This window comes from Ostrinia furnacalis, unplaced genomic scaffold (genome assembly GCF_004193835.3).
Source record: "Ostrinia furnacalis isolate ACB-3 unplaced genomic scaffold, ASM419383v2 OfSCF1472, whole genome shotgun sequence".
Classification (NCBI taxonomy): Eukaryota; Metazoa; Arthropoda; class Insecta; order Lepidoptera; family Crambidae; genus Ostrinia; species Ostrinia furnacalis.
Window position 1 is genome coordinate 1 of NW_021131711.1, and position 21,963 is coordinate 21,963.

Sequence of the window (21,963 nt, forward strand, 5' to 3'; positions counted from 1 at the left end):
CATAATAAAAAATAAATAGAAATATTAAACTTGACTCCATGAAATATAAATTCCATATAAATATAGTTTTATAGCCAATTTCAAAATACATTTTCAAATCAATAATACTGGAAGAGGAATGTAGTAAAATTTTAAGAAATAAATAATTATTATAAAAGTAAAGCGAAACAAAAATGTTATGAAGTGGATGTACCACAGAAAAGTTGAATATATTTTATTTAAAAAAACCGTTCTTATTACGAACAAAATCTACAAACTATTATTTAAAAAATCAAAGAAACTTCAGCTTTTAAATAAGATAGTTGAATAAACTAATTAGTTAAAAAAGTCATTACATTAACCACAATAACTTTTGTCTATGACATTAAGGTGTAAATTGCCGTCAATAATTAATTATGGTTCCTTTAGGCCGATTCTGAATAAAACTATGAGACTTGGTCCCCATACGATAGTTATATTGTACTAAAAGCCTACCAAGATAGTGCCTCTATAGTAATAAAACATTTTTAAACTCAGACTTCATTTTTAAAACAGTTTCTTTTGATAGAGTATTAAATTCATTTGATGAAATATGCCAAATATTGAGAATTTTTTGACGCACTATAAAATGATAAGTCAGACCATTTTCCGCCTAGAAGTTGTTCGCACCATCTATTTACTGTATTACTATTGCAATGAGGGTTATCGTTTTTATACTTGACAGAGTGATTGACAGGACCTTACTCTACTGTGGCGCCAACTGGTGAGCGATATAAAAATAGCCCTCATTGCAGTCCGACTGACGTCTGTCAATGACAGTTTACTGACTCGAATTAACTGTAGAAGAGTTTCTGACCTCCCAGCAGCCGGGAATAACTTCTGGAGCCCTATTTTTGAAGCATTGAAATTCCATATCGTATATGTTTTTCTGACCTAACTAAATTGATAGATAGGATTGTCACATTCTGATGGTTTGTTAGAAGCCGGATCATATTTTTTTATCTAATCATGAGATGAGTAGGCAGGCGCTTATGCGCCATTATTAAGTCCTGTCACTCGATAGTGGTGCCAAACTGGTAAGCGGTAGAACTATTGCATTTGCACCACCATGTTGGCGCCACAGGCACAGGCAAGTAAGATAGTCAGTGGTGCCAACTATTGAGCGCAAGTTGAAGCTTAGAATGCTTCAAGAACAGGGCTGGTGGTCGCTGGCTCACTCAGTGGACTTCCAGTCGCGGTCGGAGCGCAGGAGGACCACTTCGTCCTCAGAGTCCGTTTCGGAGGGCGGTAGGTCCTCCTCATCGTAGTACGGCTTGCGTACTATCTCTGTAAGGAAAATACAGTTATATTTCTATAAAAAATCATCAAATACTGAAACCCAAGCAATTTTTGTCTTTTAAACAGTGTATGTTAGTAATATTCGCCAGTGCCGTCAACTATACTTAGCCCAATGACTCGTGGCAGGCGGGGCCATAAGTAATTATTACGTATTATAATCAACGCTATGCCTGCCTCTGTGTGACGTCACCCATAACCAGTGTGAGTGTGAGAGAGAACGTGATATGCACTGTTTTATTATGACACCGCCTGCCACGAGTCTTTGGACCGAGTATAGTGAGGGCAAATTCAATTTAATTGCTATGTATGCCCTTTTCAGAGTACTTGCCACTTATAAGCTTACCATAATGGCGGAAGACTCTCAGATACCTTTGTAAGATTGGTAAGCAGTAAAAAAGAAATAATAGTTTACCGTAGTTATCGTCAGCACACAGCGGCCTCTTATCATCGGAGGGTAGTTGCGTGAACAAGTAGTCTTTGCGCGAGTCACGCGCGCGCTGGCGGCAACTCAAACACCAGGCGCCGAGAGTCACCACGCATACACCCACCACACCTGAGAACCAAAATTTATCATTGTTTTTGAACCTTGAAGGCAGGGCATTAAAGTTGAAAATGTGTTTACTATATTAGCATTTTCTTGTGGCAGAGTTTTGGGCTGACACTGTGTAGGTTTGTTGTGAAGAAAAATATTAGCATTGTGTGGACGAGGGATAACAATATGGTACAGACATCAAGTTACCGTGCTGTGGCGTGTGGTAATAGAACCTATTGATGTAGTATGATCTAAATTCACTATTTAATTTTGCCTTTAGTAAAATAGTGTCGTTCACTATGGGCCTCATAAGAAGGCTCAAGGTCACCCAAAGGGCGATGAGGCGGGCTATGCTCGGAGTTTCTCTGCGTGATCGAATCAGATTAAAGTAACCGTCATAGCTCGCAGAATTGCTAAAATCAAGTGGTAGTGGGCGGGGCACATAGCTCGTAGAGGCCGTTGGCGCAGAAAAGTTCTCGAGTGGCGACACGGGCTGGAAGACGTAGCGTGGGCAGGCTTCTTACTAGGTGGACCGACGATCTGGTGAAGGTCGCGGGAAGAACCTGGATGCGGGCAGCGCAGGACCGTTCATTGTGGAAAACCTCGGGGGCGGCCTTTGTCCAGCAGTGGGCTGTGGATTGAATGGATTACTGTAGATAAATATAGATCATTGTTCTCACCTGCCAGCATGACGAAAACCAGCCGCGGCATGCCGAGAACATAGTCGTCCTTTTCCAACTTGAACAGTATGTTCGGCGTCACGTTGTCGTTCTCGTTTATCTGTGGATGAACGGACGATGCATTAAGTTTAACATAAAAGTCCTATGTTGTTGTAATAGATGTTATTTTGCAACAAATACTGTTGGTATATTGGGATGTACTGTCGACTGAAACATAGGGACGTGTTTTTTTTTTCATTCGTTTCAGCCAAATGCCGTCCACTGCTTGACACAGGCTTCCTCCAAGGATTTCCACAACGATAGTTCCTGCACTACTCGCATCCAGGTACTTCCAGAATCCTTCACCAGCTCGTCGGTCCACCTAGGGAGACTTGTCCACACTAGTCACTAATTTATTCCTCTTATACCCGAATGCCCACGCTGTCAAACGCACCCAAGCTTTGCATACATTGAGACTAGATGGCGCTGTTTAAAGTGTCACTAATTTGTCTATTCCATTTTGATCACTCAGGTGATCAAAAGGGACTCTAGGCGACACTTTAGTGTCCTTTGATCACCCATGGATAAGACCACCTTAGGCGAGCAAATCCAGGTGATCAATGTAGAATAGACCTTCTACTTTACTGATTGACTTACCGGCATATGTTTCTCCCTGGTAATATATCCTGACGCACGCGCGGTCATCCTCACTTCCTTGCCCAGGTAGGTGACTGGTAGACGCACAGCGAAGTGTCCGGCGGCATCGCTGGTGTTGGTGGCTACTGGCTTAAGCGTCTTCAGCGGGAAGATGGTCAGGATCGCGTTGGGAAGCTTTGCTTAATCATCCAACTTACCAGCGATTACTTTGGGACTAGATGGCGCTGTGTACAATTGTTAGTATCAGCCAAATGACGCCCACTGCTGGACAAGTCTCCTCCAATGATTTCCACAACGAACGGTCCTGCGCTTCCCGCATCCAGGTACTTCCCGCGACCTTCAATAGATCGTCAAACCACCTAGAGAGGCTTGTCCACACTAATTTATTCCTCGTAATGTACCCAGATGTCCGCGCTATCATGCGCACCCAAACTTTGCATACTTAGAGACTAGATGGCGCTGTTTAAAGTCTCTAATTTACTTACGGCACGTGTTTCTACCTAGTTATGAACCCGGACGTATGCATGCAGTCATGCGCACCCAAACTTTTCATACTTTGAGACTAGATGGCGCTGTTTAAAGTGTTTCTAATTTACTTACCAGGTAGCATGTAGGCGATGGATGCCATTGTGAAAATCATTGGGGGAGGCCTATATTCAGCAGTGGACGTCCTATGGCTGAAATGATGATGATGAATTGACTTACCGGCACGTGTTTCTCCCTGGTAATATATCCTGATGCCCGCGCGGTCATCCTCACTTCCTTGCCCAGGTAGGTGACTGGTAGACGCACAGCGAAGTGCCCGGCGGCGTCGCTGGTGTTGGTGGCTACTGGCTTGAGCGTCTTTAGCGGGAAGATGGTCAGGATCGCGTTGGGAAGGTTTACTTAGGTTGAGTTGCACCATCTTACTTTAACCGCGTAACTATAACCATCGCCGATGTTTTTCTATGGAGTTTGATAGACTTGACGTATGTTATAGTCTAAGTAAGATGGGGAAACCCCCACCTTATTTGTCCCACTTACCGTTACGTATTTCTCCCTCGTAATGTAGTCTGACGAACGCATGGTCATGCGCAGCCAAACTTTGCATACTTGGAGACTAGATGGCGCTGGATGCCATTGTGAAAATCATTGGGGGAGGCCTATATTCAGCAGTGGACATCCTATGGCTGAAATGATGATGATGAATTGACTTACTGGCACATGTTTCTCCCTGGTAATATATCCTGACGCACGCGCGGTCATTCTCACTTCCTTGCCCAGGTAGGTGACTGGTAGACGCACAGCGAAGTGCCCGGCGGCGTCGCTGGTATTGGTGGCTACTGGCTTGAGCGTCTTCAGCGGGAAGATGGTCAGGATTGCGTTGGGAAGCGGCTGGCTGTTGATGTCCAGTGCTAGGCCTTTGAGAAAGAATAAAGAATTTTATATATCAAAGAGCTGACGGCCGCTGGGGCATTAAAGTTCTTGAGTGGCGACCACGAGCCGGAAGACGTAGCGTGGGCAGGCCTCCCACTAGGTGGACCGACGATCTAGTGAAGGTCGCGGGAGGTGCCTGGATGCGGGCGGCGCAGGACCGGTCTTTGTGGAAATCCTTGGGGAAGGCCTTTGTCCAGCAGTGGACGTCTTTCGGCTGAAACGAACGATATATCAAAAATATTTAAAAAGGACATCCACTTAATAAAGTATTGAGAGATGTAAATATGTGGATCTGGTATTTTTCACACTGTTCTCCATAAGCTTTGGAAGGTTTTGCCATAAAAATATTCTGATAGAGGGTGATGGCATGACTGATGTAATTAATGCACATGGAAAGAGATAGAACAGTGTTGTTCTAAAGTAAGACGAAGTCGTTAAGGACCAGCGCGATCTATAACTGGTGAGGGTGACGTAGAACAGGACAAAATGGAGACTCAGGCAAAGACTAACTTTGAGTCGCTGCGCCAGCTTAGTTAGTTAATATTGAATCGATTCCAAGAAGATATGTAGCTGGCAACGGCTTTGGTGGCATTGTAATGTCTATAGTCTGGTCGCGAGCACGTAGAATTTTATCCAATGACCCCAAGCTACCCATTCTTATCGCTCGCGCGTAATTATATTGCTGTCGCGACTGTGCGACGGGCGGCAGCAGTGAGTGTGCGAGCTCAGCGACCAGACTTTAGTAGGGTGATACAACTAAAGTCAAAGCCATTGGCTGAAGTAACGACGATGGTGATGTACTGACCGGTGACGTAGATGGTATTGGGATCAACTTCAACCGGCACAGGTAGAGGCAACTCGCTGAACTGTCCTCCAGGCAGGTGCTCCGAGTTCACACGCCGTAGCACCACGTCTTTATGCTTCACCACTTTCTCCACAACGCGCCATGTGAAAGCCTGCAATACGAACATCATCAGCAGATCATTTCGCAATTCTCATCGTACAATAGTTCCCGCTGAAAACCAGCTTCTCGACATGGCGCTTGCTATGTCGCGAATATAGCTGAGCGGACGCCACTTCAGCAAAGTTTATAGTTTAATGTCATGTACTGTATTTTTTTTCTATGCTGAATAAAGTGTTCTTATTCTTATTTCGTCTCCATTACAGCAGCACAACCCACTCAGGTTTAATCAGATCGGATAACATGCACGCACGCATGCACTACTGAATCGATTTTGACCTGTAGAAAGCAATATTATCTTGAGTATTGGTAGGCTATAAGAGTATATTTCTGTCGAATCTTAATTAGATGAAAAAAGCTGTAAGCACAGGACTATTCCCACCTCTCGTTCCCATCGCTGCAACTCCTGTGTAGCCAGGATCTGCAGCTTTACCGCCAGTAAAAACCCAACCAGTCCCTGCCAGATGGGCAGGGCCTACTCACTAAAACCTGACGGTGTCCTCCCGAAGTCTTTGGGACGGAGCTGCGAGTTATTGTCTGAGCTAGTCGGCCTAGACATTCTTTCGCGGCTCCGCCCCAGACTGTGGCTCGCTCTGTTTGAGCAAGCGACGACTGGCATCAGGGGAGTAGTACCTCCCCTGGTCTTCGCTAACGGTGCGCGTGAACACATGCGCGCGCCGCCGCCACGGGTCCTTTTTAGCGGCCACCAAACACCCTCGTGTCTAGTGGCCGAGGAACCAGTGAAGGTCAAGTTTGTCCCGCTGCAAGCAGGGAAGGTATTCCTTGTGGCAACATCTCGTGTTTCTCAACCTACCTGGTCCTCATACTTGTGGCAGCGGACCACGACCCGGTACTCCCCGGGCGGCAGCATGAGCCGGAAGTGCGCCATGTTGGCGCTCACGCGGTAGGGCTTCGCCACGCCCTCCACAGAGACTGTGGCCTCGCGCATCGAGGCGCATGCCTATAGCCTTGTTCGCACTAGTCGAGTAACTGACCTTTAGTAACTAAACTACTATCTATACTGGCCAAAAAACCCGTTCAAAATCAAAATTATCTTTATTTGTTTAGACTAATTAAATTGGTACTTGCAAATCGTCAAATGCTCTTTTAAGGAGCCTATACATGTCACTTTTTTTTTGCCCTACCAGCGCTTCGAGACAAACATTTAGCAAGTGCTGAGAAGAAGCGCCGCAACAAACTCAGTCACCACTGTTCGAGCACCTTCGGCTGCCGGTTTAAAAATATAAAAAAGTAGGAAGTTACAATACATTCAAAAGCCAGTTACTTACCACGCACTCCCGTTGATAGAAGGTGGCCTTTAAGACTCCCATCTAGCACGAGACCGCGTGGCAGTTTTGAATAGTGGCGTTCTCATTTTTATCGAGTATAGTTTACAAGTAATTTAGTGGCTTTTATACCCATTTCGGACTCATTTAGCCAGTAAGCGAGTGGAGTGGTGGGTGCTACTCGCTTGTCAAAATAGAACAGAATGGATTGGCTGTTTTGACAGGCGAGTAGCACCCCCCACCACGCGTTCCTATTTACTAAACGATTGAGTAACCTACTCGACCAAATTTTGCTACTGAATTACTCGACTAATGCGGAAAACGAAGCGTGAGACGTCCACCCACAAGGTGGACCGACGACCTGATAAAGGTAGCAGGAAGGCCACCAACCGTGCGATATGGAAGTCATTGCGGGAGGCTTATGTTCAGCAGTGGACTTCCTGTGGCTGAAATGTTGATGATGATGCTGTGAACAAGGGTTAAGAGTGTTCAGCTCACCTGGTCCTCATACTTGTGGCAGCGGACCACGACGCGGTACTCCCCGGGCGGCAGCATGAGCCGGAAGTGCGCCATGTTGGCGCTCACGCGGTAGGGCTTCGCCACGCCCTCCACAGAGACCGTGGCCTCGCGCATCGGGGCGCATCCCTCAAGACTAGTCGTGTACAACCCGGTCGAGTTAACTGCGCATCTCGCTGGATTGCGATTCACCCGTAAACCCCCCCGCGTTCGCCCCGTTTGTACCAGAGCGTCGATGTGACGTCACAGCCGCCGGGTGCGCAGTTACCTCGAGAGCGGGTTGTACTAGAGTAACTAAACTACTCGTTACTGACCAAAAAAAAACGTTCGCACTTTGGTCGAGTACAGTCAAACAATTATGTTCTATTTTGATAGGTGAGTAGCACACCCCACTGGCTAAGTGTCCGTACCAGGTGGTTTAGTCGAGTTCATATGAAAACTATCAATAACTTGTCCTCACTAAACGATTTAGTAATCTACTCGACTAAATTTTGCTACTATTAAATTACTCGCCCCTCGACTAAATTACTCAACTAATACGTAAGGCTTAGAGCGCTTTCATATTTAGGCGACTTAGCAGCGCGACAGATACGCGCTGCTGATAATTTCATACTATATGACAGCAGATGCCTGCCTTTACATTATAAAACCGCCGCTGTCGCGCTTCTTACGCCCTCTAATGTCAAAGCTCTTAAGGTCTTCAGCTCACCTGGTCCTCGTACTTGTGGCAGCGGACCACGACCCGGTACTCCCCGGGCGGCAGCATGAGCCGGAAGTGCGCCATGTTGGCGCTCACGCGGTAGGGCTTCGCCACGCCCTCCACAGAGACTGTGGCCTCGCGCATCGGAGCGCCTAGCTCGTTCTTTACGTAGCCCATTATACCTGTGGAGATATTTTAGTTAATTTCACCATTCGCATATACTACATTTAACGTAGTGGCGTGTATACTACATTTAACGATCATTGCAAACGTGATAGGGATAGAGACATGCGATTTTTGGTTTTACAAAGGTAATACGATAAAGACTAACACAAAGTAATAAAAACCACCTGTTATGGGGGCATTATTTGGAGAAATTTATGAAATAACCAAAAAAACACAAATTAAAATGCAGATTTACTCAAAATTTATAATTTTTTATTATTTGTAGCCATTTTCTGAGTATTTTATGTATTTTTTTAGTATCGCCTGTTATTTAGCATTATCACTGTTTTTATTTTATACCTCTTAGTTTAAAAGTTATGACATTTTCTTTACAATAAGTCATTGGAAGAAAAAAAACCTATAATTTAAAAAAAAAACTTAAAAAAAATTTGACCTCTTTTTTGTCGATAAAAATAGGTCTAGTTTCATCTATTTTCATATGTGCACTTTAACGTGACTTACACTGTATACTAAACGTCCAGGAAATAATATGTATAGCCTGACCAGGAACATAAAAACCCTGGCATAGAGGCGCGTCAATTGCATTTGATAGTGCAACACTGGGTACAGTCGTACCTGTGTTAAATTAATAGGCTAACTTTATGTATCAGGATTTAGGATTACGGGCTAATTTGATATTTTCATAAATTAACGAAAAAATATTATTATAGGTAACCTGGTTTAAATAAATTAAATGAAACCATCAATCGAGTTAGTAGGATTTATTTTATTATTCATCAATAATCAAATTCAGAACTTGAATATTCAACTGCAATGTCTGCTCATGAACGCTTCAAACTCGGTACTTCTTTCCCAATTCCATAAAATTCAACACTTAGAAAGTGACAAACAACTTTAAAATAGGTAGTTGAAACAAACCACAGCTAATTTTCATAGTGGANTCAGGCTATAACTACAACACAACATACTCGTAGTGGTCAGAACAGTTGCTAAGGAAGCAAAGCGTCCATGGGATTATGTTCCACATAATTTATACCATTATAAATGCAAACATTACGTTACCCAATGCAAATTATACCTTTACTATACTTACCAGTGTCAGCCTGCTGCACGAAGCTCATGACGCTCTGCAGGTTGTCCCGCCACACCCACGCGATGTCCCTCGCCTCGGGCATGCGGCAGCAGCTCAGGCCCGCAGATATTACCGGCGTGTCTAGTTTCTCTAATAGTGTGTCTATTAGGGCTCCGTGTATCTGCGAGATAGGTATCGGGATTATGACTTATACCACACTTTCCTAGTCGGTACACTCTTGCCAGAGTGCTCGTGGTCAACATTGTGAATCACGTAGTCAACATTGTATCTTTGTAATTCATTATGCCTATTTCAAAAATTATTCCGCTATTTAATTTAATTTGTAAACCTTTGAAAAGGAAGCTGACAGTAGTGACTCGAGTTACTTCTAAAGTGTATAATACAAGATGTGATGTATTCGTATCCGGGGCACATGAAGCTAAAATTTATATTTTTTTCAGGGACTTCAGGACCCGGTAAAACTGGTCCCTAAGCGCAGTTTGTTCATTTCAGCCAAATGACATCCACTTCTTTACAAAGGCCTCCTCCAAGAAGTGTAATAGGCTAGTTTCCTAAAAAAATTTTTTTAGTCCGTCATGTTTAATATCAAAAAATATTGGACACATATATTTTTATTTGTTAATCTAACGAATAATTACATAGTTATGGTGCGTTGAAGTTCTGCACGACGTCACAACGTGCGGCACTTTTATGCACGCATTGACGTCACGGGCCTCTTCTTATGAACTTTGGCGCGATTTATCTCTTTAAATTTTCATTAGTTTGAAAAAGTGAAAAATACGTGTAGAGTATTTTTTGATAAGTTAACTGACGGACTAATTAAAACTCTTGCTTTTTGACCCAGGAAACATCCCTATTATAATAATAAAAATCACTGTAGGAAAATGACTCTCTCTAATTTACCAGAGGCAAATGGACGACTTGGCCTATACTGCCCACGTTGGCCAGACGGGCTGCAGAGCCCTGATGTTCACATATTTCTCCCTTAGGCTAAGAACTCATAGAGCGATTTTCACCCGCGCCCGCAGATTCTGTAGAATGCAGATACTTATGTAAAAACGAATGCATAACTCACGACGCGGTTTTCGCCCGCAGCGGGCGCGGTTGTAATCGGGTCCCGCTCGGAGGTTTTTCGAGCGGGAGAAAGCCGCCTTATCGGCGGGCAACCATTTTGTAGGTCTATTCCACTTTGATCACCTGGCTTTGATGACCCAGGTGATCAAAGTCTACTTCCAGTGACAATTTAGTGTCCTTTGATCACCCACGGATACATTTTGTACCAGATACTTAGCACGCGGCGCGATTTAAAATCGCGCCGTGAGTTCTTAGCCTTAGTCACCTCTTACGACATTCACGGAAAGTTTGGGGGGTCCTATTCTACTCTGCCACAAAGCTAAATAATGAAAACAACTTACCTCATTATCATTCGACGCCACACACGCGTACTTGTCGCTAGGCGTCCTGTTATCCTGGTAGACCCTCGCGAACTTCTCATATATCTCCTTCGACATTTCGGGATACGCCACATCCTCGTTCCCCGAAGACAGTTCCAGCACCAGATCGAACTTTTCACTCTTTAGCAGTTCCACAAAGGATTTCTCTCTAGTGTAATTTGTCAACGGATTATTGTTGCTTTGAGTTATGTAGCTATACAGGCTGTCTCCAAATCCTTCTTCTAAAGTATCAATCTCACATTTGCTGGATCCGTCGTACTGTTTTATGACTTTTTCAGCTAGTACGTCTATGTTGGGGATGAAGTGTAGTACGGTGGTGTTTAGCAAGCGTTTGTGGAGGGGCTCTCCTATGGAGTAGGCGTTGGCTATGTGCCGAGCAAAGTTGATTAGCATCTCTTGTCCAAGAGGTTCTGAGCCGTAGAAGCTGCTGATGATCGCTATGTGGAACTTGGTCTCTTCGGGCGAACCGACCTGTGGAGTAATATTTTACGGTTTTAAGGCTATAGAATATACAATTTGAACCCTACTGCCTTTAAAAACCACAAAAAACCTGTACAGAAAGGTATAGGTACATTAATATCATGGGACTGGACTGTATTATCACTATATGCTTTTATCATTGATTTTTATATTACCCAAAGAGGGGTAGTGGGAAACTGTCTGACTTACTAAATGGTAGTTCTAAAAATAGGGAAAGTATATCTGCAGTTTGTCTGACGACGTCACAATAATATGACCTTCAAAAACCTTGTAGTTTTCCTTAAAACTGATACATCAAGCCCAAGAGATCTACGGGGTTACTCCCAAAAACGTTATCCTAAGTTTTGAATGTTGTTATCCCTCTCACGGAAAGCGAGATGGTGACAGATAAAGCCCGGTCTGTGAGCACGTAGAATTTTGTCCAATGACCCCAAGCTACCCATCCTTATCCCTCGCGCGTAATTATATTGCTGTCGCGACTGTGCGACGGGCGCCCGCAGTAAGTGTGCGAGCGCGACAGCAACATAATAACGCGCGAGCGGTAAGGATGGGTAGCTTGGGGTCATTTGACAAAATTCTACGCGCTCGCGGACCAGACTATAGTACCCCAGTTAATTGTGCATTCTAGTGCCCTGACAATAAGGTTAACATTACCTGGTCAGTGATCTTCAGCTCATGGAACATCGACGTAGCCAGGCTGTATCCAGAGATTGTTGTGTACTCTATATCTCCAACAATAAGGGTCACATTACCTGGTCAGTGATCTTCAGCTCATGGAACATCGACGTAGCCAGGCTGTCTCCAGCTCGGAACTCCGCTACGTCCGGGAATTTGTTCTCCAGTTCTGAGAGTAGCTCGTAGGCCTCCAGGCGAGAGTGGTACCGCGTGTTGATTATGTTCTCTAGCACGCTGCGGATAAAGTTCAAATTACATTACCATAAACCGAGAAGTACAAGTGCATGCATGCCAATAAAAGTACTTGAAAATGCACATGCAATTTGGACTTTAATTCAAAAGCTTTAAGGCGCATTGGTCGCTTTTGTCATCGTGACAGTATGTCTCTTCATAGATAAGAATAAGTACTACGTTCTCTCTGAGAAAGATGACTAAAAGTCACCCGTACGTAGCTTTAGAATACAAATTCAGAATTTCTGTTGGTAGAAAGTTCACAGAAAGTAGATTATGATTAAATCATATGATGCAAGTTTGAAAAAGTAATACTCACCATTCTACATGCAAGTGTTTGCGTGAAAACATATTTAGACAGATGATATACAGTTTACATGAGTTCAATGATATTGAAATGAGCGACAATTCTGTATAACAATAATAAGGGTCTAAAACTATTTTGAACAATAAATTAATTGTATAAAGAGGATGAGCTAAAACAAATCTATCAAATCAAATTTTCGGTATTCAATCTAATACTATTAGACAAAGTTATTTGTAACTAAATGTTTTGGATGGATTACTAATGTTTGGCCAAAAAACGTTTCCCAAATTATCACATCGCAAACAACGTATCGCAAATTTTCATTTGGCAAATTCTCATTTGGCAAAGCAACTTATTGCAAACTTTTAATTCGCAAATGTTGTTTTTGGCATATTATTGTTTAGCAAATTATTGTTTGGCAAAGTATGGTTTGCCAAATGTTTCATTAGGCAAAAATATTTCACGATAAACTATTTACAAAATAATTTAATTGGTGCATAGAATGGATACAAATTAGCTTGTGGTTATTATTTTGTTTAGTGGGTAGTTAATATAACATTTGTTCTACATTAATTTCCTTATTTCATTCTTTTTATCGAAATTTTCAAACGATTCATTAACAATAGAGGTGATTCTAGCGCTCGGCGGCCGCTGCCGCGGCACGCTTCGCTCGCCTTCGCGCATTAAGGGTCACTGTTCTAACCTAACCTAACCTACTTTTTTCTGTTACACCGGTGATGAGTACAAATTTACTGCGGTGCCTTGCCTCGATGCCGTCCACGACTCTGCTGACCTCCTGAATTTGCCGTCTTAGAAGATCCACAACACCCAGCGTGTGCTCACGGAATGTGTAGAACTCGCGGGACAGGGACTTCAAGTTCTCAGATTGTGCTGGAGATGATGCCTTTGTGGCTTGGAGGTGTGCTTCAAACTCGGCCATCCTTTTCATGAGCGACTGCTCGAGTGCGTGCTGGGTTTCTACAATGCTCCCAAGGCTGTCCATGATAAAGTGCAGCTGACTCGGTTCGTTTGTGCAGTAGAGTGAATGTGTGAAACAGTCGCCGGCAGGTATGTGCACTTATTTCACCAAATACACATTAGATGACTTTCACTCCAATATTATGTTGTAAAGCGAAGTGTTATGAGTATTTATTGGTGGAATTTGTTATGAAAATGTCCTTATATCTATTTTTAAAATAGTTTTTTCTGGGGAGCAGATGTTAACGTGTTTGCCGACTACCGCCGAAAAAGTTATATATGTGACAATATGAATAAAAAATTTAAAACTTACGTGCATAAGAAAATAATGAAAGCTTACGTTTAACGTTACGTTATTTTTACTAACCTAAAATGCAACTAAGTGCAGAGTATTTAAAACCCACCGCCGCTCGACTATTGTGGTGAGCCCACTCGTAACACAAGCTTATTTAGCTTAACACGAGGGGCTAACGGGACTATTAGTAATTTGTACAATAGAAATTGCAAATTTTTAATAAAAAAAAAGAAAAAAGAAAAAAAACCCTCCCATGCCGCTCTCACATCTCAGGCATTGATTGAGTTATGCATTAGATCTAAAAGTCTTATGATTTTTTACTTTCTTAGTAAACAAAGACTAGTCTGTGATATTGTACTGGTTAATCATCTATGGTTTGCTCTACATCGTTTTTAAAATACATACAAATGAAACCTTATTTAATACATAAAATACAAGAAGCAACATAAACTTTTATAGTCTTCCTGCACAGCAGTTCTAAAATGGATTTATTGAAGTTATAATTCAAGATTATAAGCCGTACCGTTACCGTAACCGTAAAAAGTCAAGAATCTTGTTAGAATTACATACGTTAGAATGTTTAAAAAAACACATATTATTATTATATTTTAATTAAAAATGCCTTTTCCATGATATTAAAGTTTCAAAACATTTCACAAATGCTGCGCAGGAGTGCCATTACAACATTACAAGTGACGTCACAGTCCAAACGCGAAGCAAAGTGAACCTTATCGTGAGCTACATAAAAGTGCTTACCGGAAGTCATACGCCGATGACCAGTGCTGGGGGTCGATAGCCATGAGCGTGAAGTTAAGGCTGACGGATCCATTGGGTGGGACGGTCACTTCTTCCGTTACACTTTCGTACCTGTGGAATAATATGAATAAAGGTCAATTTGCATTGTTTTCACTGATTTCGTACCAAACAATTTTTCCACTTGACGTCAGATCACACATTTCTAAAAATAGATAAAGTTGTTATTTGAAATCTCGTGACGTCATTTGACACGTCAATGCGAGTCCCATAATAGTAAGTGACGCCATGGTCAGCTTATTTTGTACAAACTTTAGATGCTTGTACGGCTGGCAACGACGTTGTAGATTCCAGGAAGTTTAGTATCCTCCAGTAGCCTCCATCGACTGTCGAGCGCGTTCTAGGTAATCATTGAGTAGACTGTATGTTTAGCAGTGGACGTCCTGGCTGAAATGATAGAAAGATAATGCTGTTTACCCACTACAGCTGGCAGTGACGTTATAAGTCGCGGGCAGCAATATCTTCCTGTATGACGGGAGCCTTCCAGGAAATTATTTAGGGAGGCCTATATTCAGCAGTGGCCAACGGACATCCTGTGGCTGAATTGATGATGCTAATAATGCTTAACCACTACGACTAGCGGTGACGTTATAAGTCCCTGGTAGCAGTATCCTCCAGTAGTCTCCATAAACCGCTGAACGCACACTGTGACGTATGCCTTCAACGGAGATGGTAAATAAGGATGCTAATGACACTCACCCACTACGACTAGCAGTGACGTTTAAGGTCCCTGGTAGTAGTATCCTCCAGTAGTCTCCGTCAACCGCTGAACGCACACTGTGACGTATACCTTCAACGGAGATGGTAATGTTGACTAGCGCACTGTCAACTTTTGATGAAATGATGATGCTAATGACACTCACCCACTACGACTAGCAGTGACGTTATAGGTCCCTGGCAGTAGTATCCTCCAGTAGTATCCATCGGCTGTCGCCTTTCATGAAATCATTGGGTAGACCTATCTTCAACAGTGGACGTCTTTATGCTGAAATGATGATGCTAATAATGCTTACCCACTACGGCTGGCAGTGACGTTATAGGTCCCTGGTAGTAGTATCCTCCAATAGTCTCCATCAGCCGCCGAGCGTACTGTATGCCGGATGCCTTCAACGGCGATGGTCGCGTTGGCTAGCGCACTGCCGATGTGGCTGTGGACGAAGCCGTGGACTCCTTTATGGACCTGTGTGGAGGAATAAAGGTTTATAACAGATGAAGTTAGGGCAGTGGAATTTCAGGGTTTCGAATCTAATCTTTTCTGGTTTGATAGCCTAGCAGTCGAAGGGTTTTATTTAACAAGTGAACTTTCGTTTTCGATTTTGATATGTGCGGTTACTAGTTGGCATCACTAGGTCCAGTCTTTCGCCAATGGCGTCAAATGGTGAGCGACAATTCGGCAGTTTTCATTGGCAAATGAGACGATTTTGTTGGGCGGCTATATTATAATCTTTTCAAGTGTCGTAACTGAAGCTCGCAATGTCATCACGCGAAAATAGTGATCATTTTCACGCGAAGAATCGCATCTCCTATGTCTCGCTTTGTACGAGGATTATACTATGGCCGGTACAGGAAGTATGTTGCTTTTTTCGGTGACGAATCGTCTATTTTTCGGCCTACCTGTTCGATATACGTCAGCAGCGCGTCCTTGTTGTGCTCCCAATAAGTAGGCAGGTCAGATTCCGGCGGGAACTTGTAGCAGCCTAATTCTTATGTCAGCTCCATATCATTCGTGTGTAGGTAGTTCCAGTCTCCTTCACCAAACTCAATTAAAAGTCAAGCCAAGAATGTGTCTGTGGTAGGTTCGATTCAACCTTTCTCCACTGCTGGACAAAGGCCTCGCCTATTTATTTCCACAATGACCGGTCCTGCGCTGCCCGCATCCAGCTGCTTCCGCGATCTTCACCAAATCGTCAGTCCATCTAGTGGGGGGAGATAGTTTTCTGCTCCAACAGCCAACTTACCTGTTCGACATACGTCAGCAGCGCGTCCTTGTTATGCTCCCAATAAGTAGGTAAGTCAGATTCCGGCGGGAATTTGTAGCAGCCCAGTTCCAAGGTCAGCTCCATGTCGTTCGTGTGTAAGTAGTTCCAGTCTCTTTCATCAAACTCCACTAAAAGTCAAGCTTAGATAGTGTCTGTGTAGGTTCGATTCAACCTTTCTCCATTGCTGGACAAAGGCCTCGCCTATCCTATTCCACAACGACCGGTCCTGTGCTGCCCGCATCCAGCTGCTTCCGCGATCTTCACCAGATCGTCGGTCCACCTAACGGGAGGAGGTAGTTTTCTTCAACTTACCTGTTCGATATACGTCAGCAGCGCGTCCTTGTTGTGCTCCCAATAAGTAGGCAGGTCAGATTCCGGCGGGAACTTGTAACAGCCCAGTTCCAACGTCAGCTCCATATCGTTCGTGTGTAGGTAGTTCCAGTCCTGCATGCCACCCGCTAGCACGTACCTGGAAAATGCGTACTAATGAAAAAGCAGCCATGGGTGTACCTAGGTTCACTTTTAGTCTAGAGGGGAGCACAATGTACCTGGGAAATGCATACTAATGAAAAATCAGCCATGGGTGTACCTAGTTTTTAGCCTAGAGGAGGGCTTATCTGATTGTTTTACGCAGGCGCGAGGGACTAACGCCCGTTTTCACAAACGATGCTTTCTTAAGTGAAGCAGAAAATCGAACGCACAGCGTTGAATAGAGCTCTGTGATTGGTTCGTGTGTCACCCTGTACGTGCACGCGCACTGTGAGACCTCATAGTAATGTTTGTGAATACGGGCGTTAGATACAAAACTGAAGGTATGTAGGGTCATATAATTTCCAGAGAAATTGAGAGGGAGGGTAGTGGAGAGTGGGCAACAACCATCATCAACATTGCTTTGTGTTACAAAAGGTTTGTAAAAGAATTAGAAAGTTTTATACAGATTTCGTGTAGAAAAAAATCTGTTAGAATTTTACAAAACGCTAGATGTCGGTATATGTGACATGTCACATTGATAAAGGATGACAAACTCACCACTGAGCGCCATTAGTGATCCCTCCGGGGAACTTTTCGTCTATCAAGTTCTTGCAGGGCTGCCCTAGATGCATCTTCGTATGAGCCTGTCACAGTCAATTAAATTAATCAAACAAACATTTTGTCAAGTAACAGCTATAATTATAATATTTAAAGACAACATCTAGAGTAGATGAACTGGTTATAATATGTGTATTATTTATAACGACATCAATTTTATTGTCTTGTGCCCGTTTTCACCATCAATCCCTAATTTTTAAGTGACTCCTATAAAAACAAAATTCCTGTTTCGTGTTACCATAGGGGTCACTTAACATTTAGGGATTGATGGTGAAAACGGGCATTAGTCTAATGTCAAAGTTCTACCTAGTATGAATCAAATATTTAATACTTACCCAAATAATAAATCAAAAAGTATGCGTGTACTTGCATTCAAAACTAAAGCCAAATCGTCAAAACAAGCCATTCAATATCAGACTACAGGGCACGTCAAAGCTTAAACAATACAGGCTATGAAAGGACCTAATAGCAAAAACTTGAACAGTGAGTTTAGAACATTCACGGTTCCCATGTGTTAAAGAAAAAAACATTTAATTTTATCAGGGAAAACACTTAAGGTACCGCGGTGGCAACTCTAGAGCCGTATAATAAAATTTTGAGTGTCCGAAAATAAACCTATTACAATTTGCGTAAGTTACCATCACTGTTCAAGCTTCCCAACTCTTATTTACTTACGTCAGCATAAACGTGAGCCAAATGCATAAACACAGGGTCATCAGGCGAGGCGGACTTCACGCCCGTCTTCATGTCAGGGTTGCCATCATACGGGTAGTTGGCGACGAGGGCGCCGCCGTGAAGGTTCGCGGACAACACGAAAGGTACAGACAACGACCAATTCATCACCGCAATTGTCTCTGGTTCGGGGAAAATGTTGTCCTGGAATGGTGGTTAGTTAAATAAAACCGTTATTTTCAAACGGAAGGGTTAGAGGTTGGTTATTGGGAGATTTAATTTAAAATTCAAACAAGTTTTTGTACTTAAAAAAACCGAGTGGCTCAATGTCTTGGTAGCTCAGAGATCAGTGACCTAATTCACGTATTTTGACAGTCAAGATCTCGCTGACGTTCATAAGTCGTCCCATTGAAAAACAGTTCTAAGTCCGTATTCACAAGGGTTATTTTCGATATAACGACTATGTGATAGGATCGCGACTCAGCGATTTGTTGTCATTGAAGTTTTGTTATGTCGTCCCATGGAAAAACAGTTCTAAATCCGTATTCCCAAGGGTTATTTTCGATAGAACGATTACGCGATAGGATCGCAACTCAGTGTTTTGTTGTCGTTAAAGTTTTGTTACGTGAATAAGGCTACAGATCAATCTACCGTTTAGCGAAAGTTACTTTATCTAACCGGTTTACAAGTTTTACAAGTAAAAAATCATGTTTAAGGGAAGAGGAAGACTTAAAATGTTCAGAGCACATGCCATCAAAAGAGATAATTATTTTCATATTGCAAAAATCATTTTGTCAAATCAAATCATTGTAAACTCAATCCAGAAATGCAGTTTTCAAATCATCATAATCAACTCAACCAATTTATGCAGTTATTTTAGCAAAAATCATACAGTCAAATGTCATTCTATAATAAAAGTTAACAAACCTTTGTAGGCCCGTACTGATCGGGGAAGTTTCTGTTCAAGTCCACCTTGTGGGCATTGGCTCGGCCTCGCATGCTGCTGTAATCGCCTGGAAAAAATAAATACATAAAATAAAGAAGAAAATAATCAAAACAACAACCAAATTTTTATGTCATACGGTTGGAAATTAGCCACGAAATGGCGGCGCCGCTTGACATTTCCGCCTTTGCTATGTACTTGAGAACGCTGGCGCTCTCGACGGCTCTAGAGAATTTTAATATCATGGTTTGCACTGAATCACGCCTCAATAGGCCTAGGATGCACGCCGCGATAAGATTTTATCGCGCCATTTTATCGATTTTACACGATAAGCCCATACGTTTGTCATCTAAAATCATCGACTCAAAATCACGGCGCGCATCTTGGCTAGTTTGCATTTGCACTGAGTATGGATTAAGATACCCACCTTCTCTAGACTTCTAGTAGTCATCAGGGTTCATACTCGGCATGAGATATATGAGAGATGAGGCACTCGTATAGTGTTCAGTATACGCTGCACCCTCTCGTCTCCCGCATAGTACTGGTAGCAGAGGAATTTGGCCAGTTGTAGGTCGTTTTACAAATAGCCCTATAACCACATACCTTCCCTGGACTTTTCGTAGCCATCCGGGTTCATGTAGGCATCAGATGCACTCTCTCGTCTCCCAGTATTATGCATACTGGTAAGTGGTAGCAGAGGAACTTGGCCAGATTGAGCAGAAACTGCCAATACTAGTACACTTAGGCGGCTTTTAGAATCGCGCTGACCGCTCGCTGATCGTCGGCGATGACAAATCAATATGTATGTAATTGAAGGGAACGTTCCTGAGTGACGCTGATCGCTCGGCGCCGACGCTTCATACATTTCGGCTGTCAGCGCTGACGGTCAGCGTGCGTCAGCTTGACTCTAAAACCAGCCTCAGCGCTAGGATGCCACATACCTTCCCTGGACTTCTCGTAGCCATCCGGGTTCATGCTAGGCATCAGATGCACCCTCGTAGTGTTCAATATACGCTGCACGCTCTCGTCTCCAGCCAGCATAGTACTGGTAGCAGAGGAACTTGGCCAACTACGTGGGTACTAGTACACTTATCGCTGTTTAACGGAGACACGCTGCGAAACGACATGACATGACACAATGATACGTCGCTCGTCGCGCTTGCCACGTTGCGTTTGTCGCTGACTTAGGAGACTACGTAAGCATTACGATACCTTCTCTAGACTTCTCGTAGCCATCCGGGTTCATGCTAGGCATCAGGTGCACTCGTGTAGTGTTCAGTATGCGCTGCACCCTCTCGTCTCCCGCATAGTACTGGTAGCAGAGGAACTTGGCCAGTTCAAGCAGAAGCTCGCGGCCCACCACTTCGTTTCCGTGCATGTTGGCCACGTATTTGAACTCGGGTTTGCCTGGAGAGAAAAGTAGAGTAATTGTAGTAATATTTATTAAAAAAAAAGATTCTGAGTGTCAATAAGTAATGAGACTATAGGAGTTGGAGAACTTTCTTCATCGGATCGGGGACAGAAAGACCATACACAGAATGTCAATGTGTTCGCGCTGCTACATCAGCGCCACCACCAGCGACGCTAGCGCCCCCTATTATAATCAAGCATGCTCCATAGAAAGAGGTCTATGGAGCCGAGAGAATTTTAGTCTATGCGACGACCGCCAACCGAAGCGTCGCTTCCATTTTTTTACCGCCAACAAGAAAGGCTTAATTTTTGTTGGTAATGTACTTATAATATTGTTTAAACCGAAGTAAAACCCAATGTTCACCGAAGAATGGCTTATTATTGAAAAGGCCCCTATTTTCAAGAAACTACAAACCTAAGCTCCAACACAATGCATCAAAATGTTTGACATGAGACTTTCAAAACATAAATAGGAGAACGATCTTCTGCTGAAAAATACTTATTATGGATCTCAAAACAAACGGATATAGAACAGAAGGTTACACAAAGTTATGTAAAAGAGGAAGAGTGCAAAAATAGTTTTTACAACAATAATTCGTATTATGTATTCAAGCAACTCAACTATCACCTCGTACCTACTTGACTGTTTTCTCATGATCTTGCATTAGGCGACAAGAATAACCCCCAAGAAGTCATTGAGCTCAATCACAGTATATTTCTAAGCAATAGGTCTACAAACTACTCCAGACTCACCAGGCAAATGCTTCCCAGGGTTCTTCGTAACTTCCAGCACATATAGCTCCCGTCCCTCCACGGATTTCCCAATGCTGGTTAGCGCCGTGATCTCCGGATACTTCTCATGCAGGTCCTGGAGGTACTTCTCCATGCTCTTGAAGTCGTGGTGCTGGAAGTCCAGAGCTGAAATGCCGTCCAGGTCGTGACGCGGCTTCCTTTCATGCTCTGGAGATTTGCCCTTGGTTTTAGCTTGGAATAGCGGGGACGTGAGTGTGAAGGAAGGGTTTAATAGAGTACTATGTGTATTTGTATCTATATCTATAAAAGCGAACGGTCACTGACTGACTCCCTCACTCGTCGCGAAATCTCAGAAACTACAAGTGCCAGGAGTCTCAAATTTTGCATGGGGGTTCCTTTTAGAACATAGGTGCTAAGACGGGATTTTCCAAAATTCAACCCCTAAGGGGGTAAAACGGGGTTCACGCGTAGGTACGTAGTCGCGGGTGCTCGCTAGTATTCAATATAGGCCAAATAAGGTTTTTTAATGATATTATTAACTTGTGGTGTACCAATTAAGCC

At 43.2% G+C, this 21,963-nt stretch overlaps 1 protein-coding gene across 1 annotated transcript; it reads right to left on the reverse strand.

Annotated features, from left to right (window-relative positions):
* Positions 1-559: 559 nt before the first annotated feature.
* Positions 560-21,706, reverse strand: LOC114352896 (carboxypeptidase D-like; the record flags this gene model as incomplete). The annotated part of the gene is made up of 17 exons (XM_028304657.1): positions 560-1,305; positions 1,730-1,870; positions 2,530-2,629; positions 4,363-4,565; positions 5,387-5,537; positions 8,054-8,226; positions 9,324-9,483; positions 10,739-11,248; positions 12,010-12,166; positions 14,500-14,610; positions 15,570-15,736; positions 16,848-17,004; positions 17,565-17,650; positions 18,300-18,500; positions 19,224-19,309; positions 20,452-20,646; positions 21,403-21,706. Coding segments are annotated over 17 exons (3,015 nt in total), but the record flags the coding sequence as incomplete, so codon positions are not given.
* Positions 21,707-21,963: the final 257 nt, after the last annotated feature.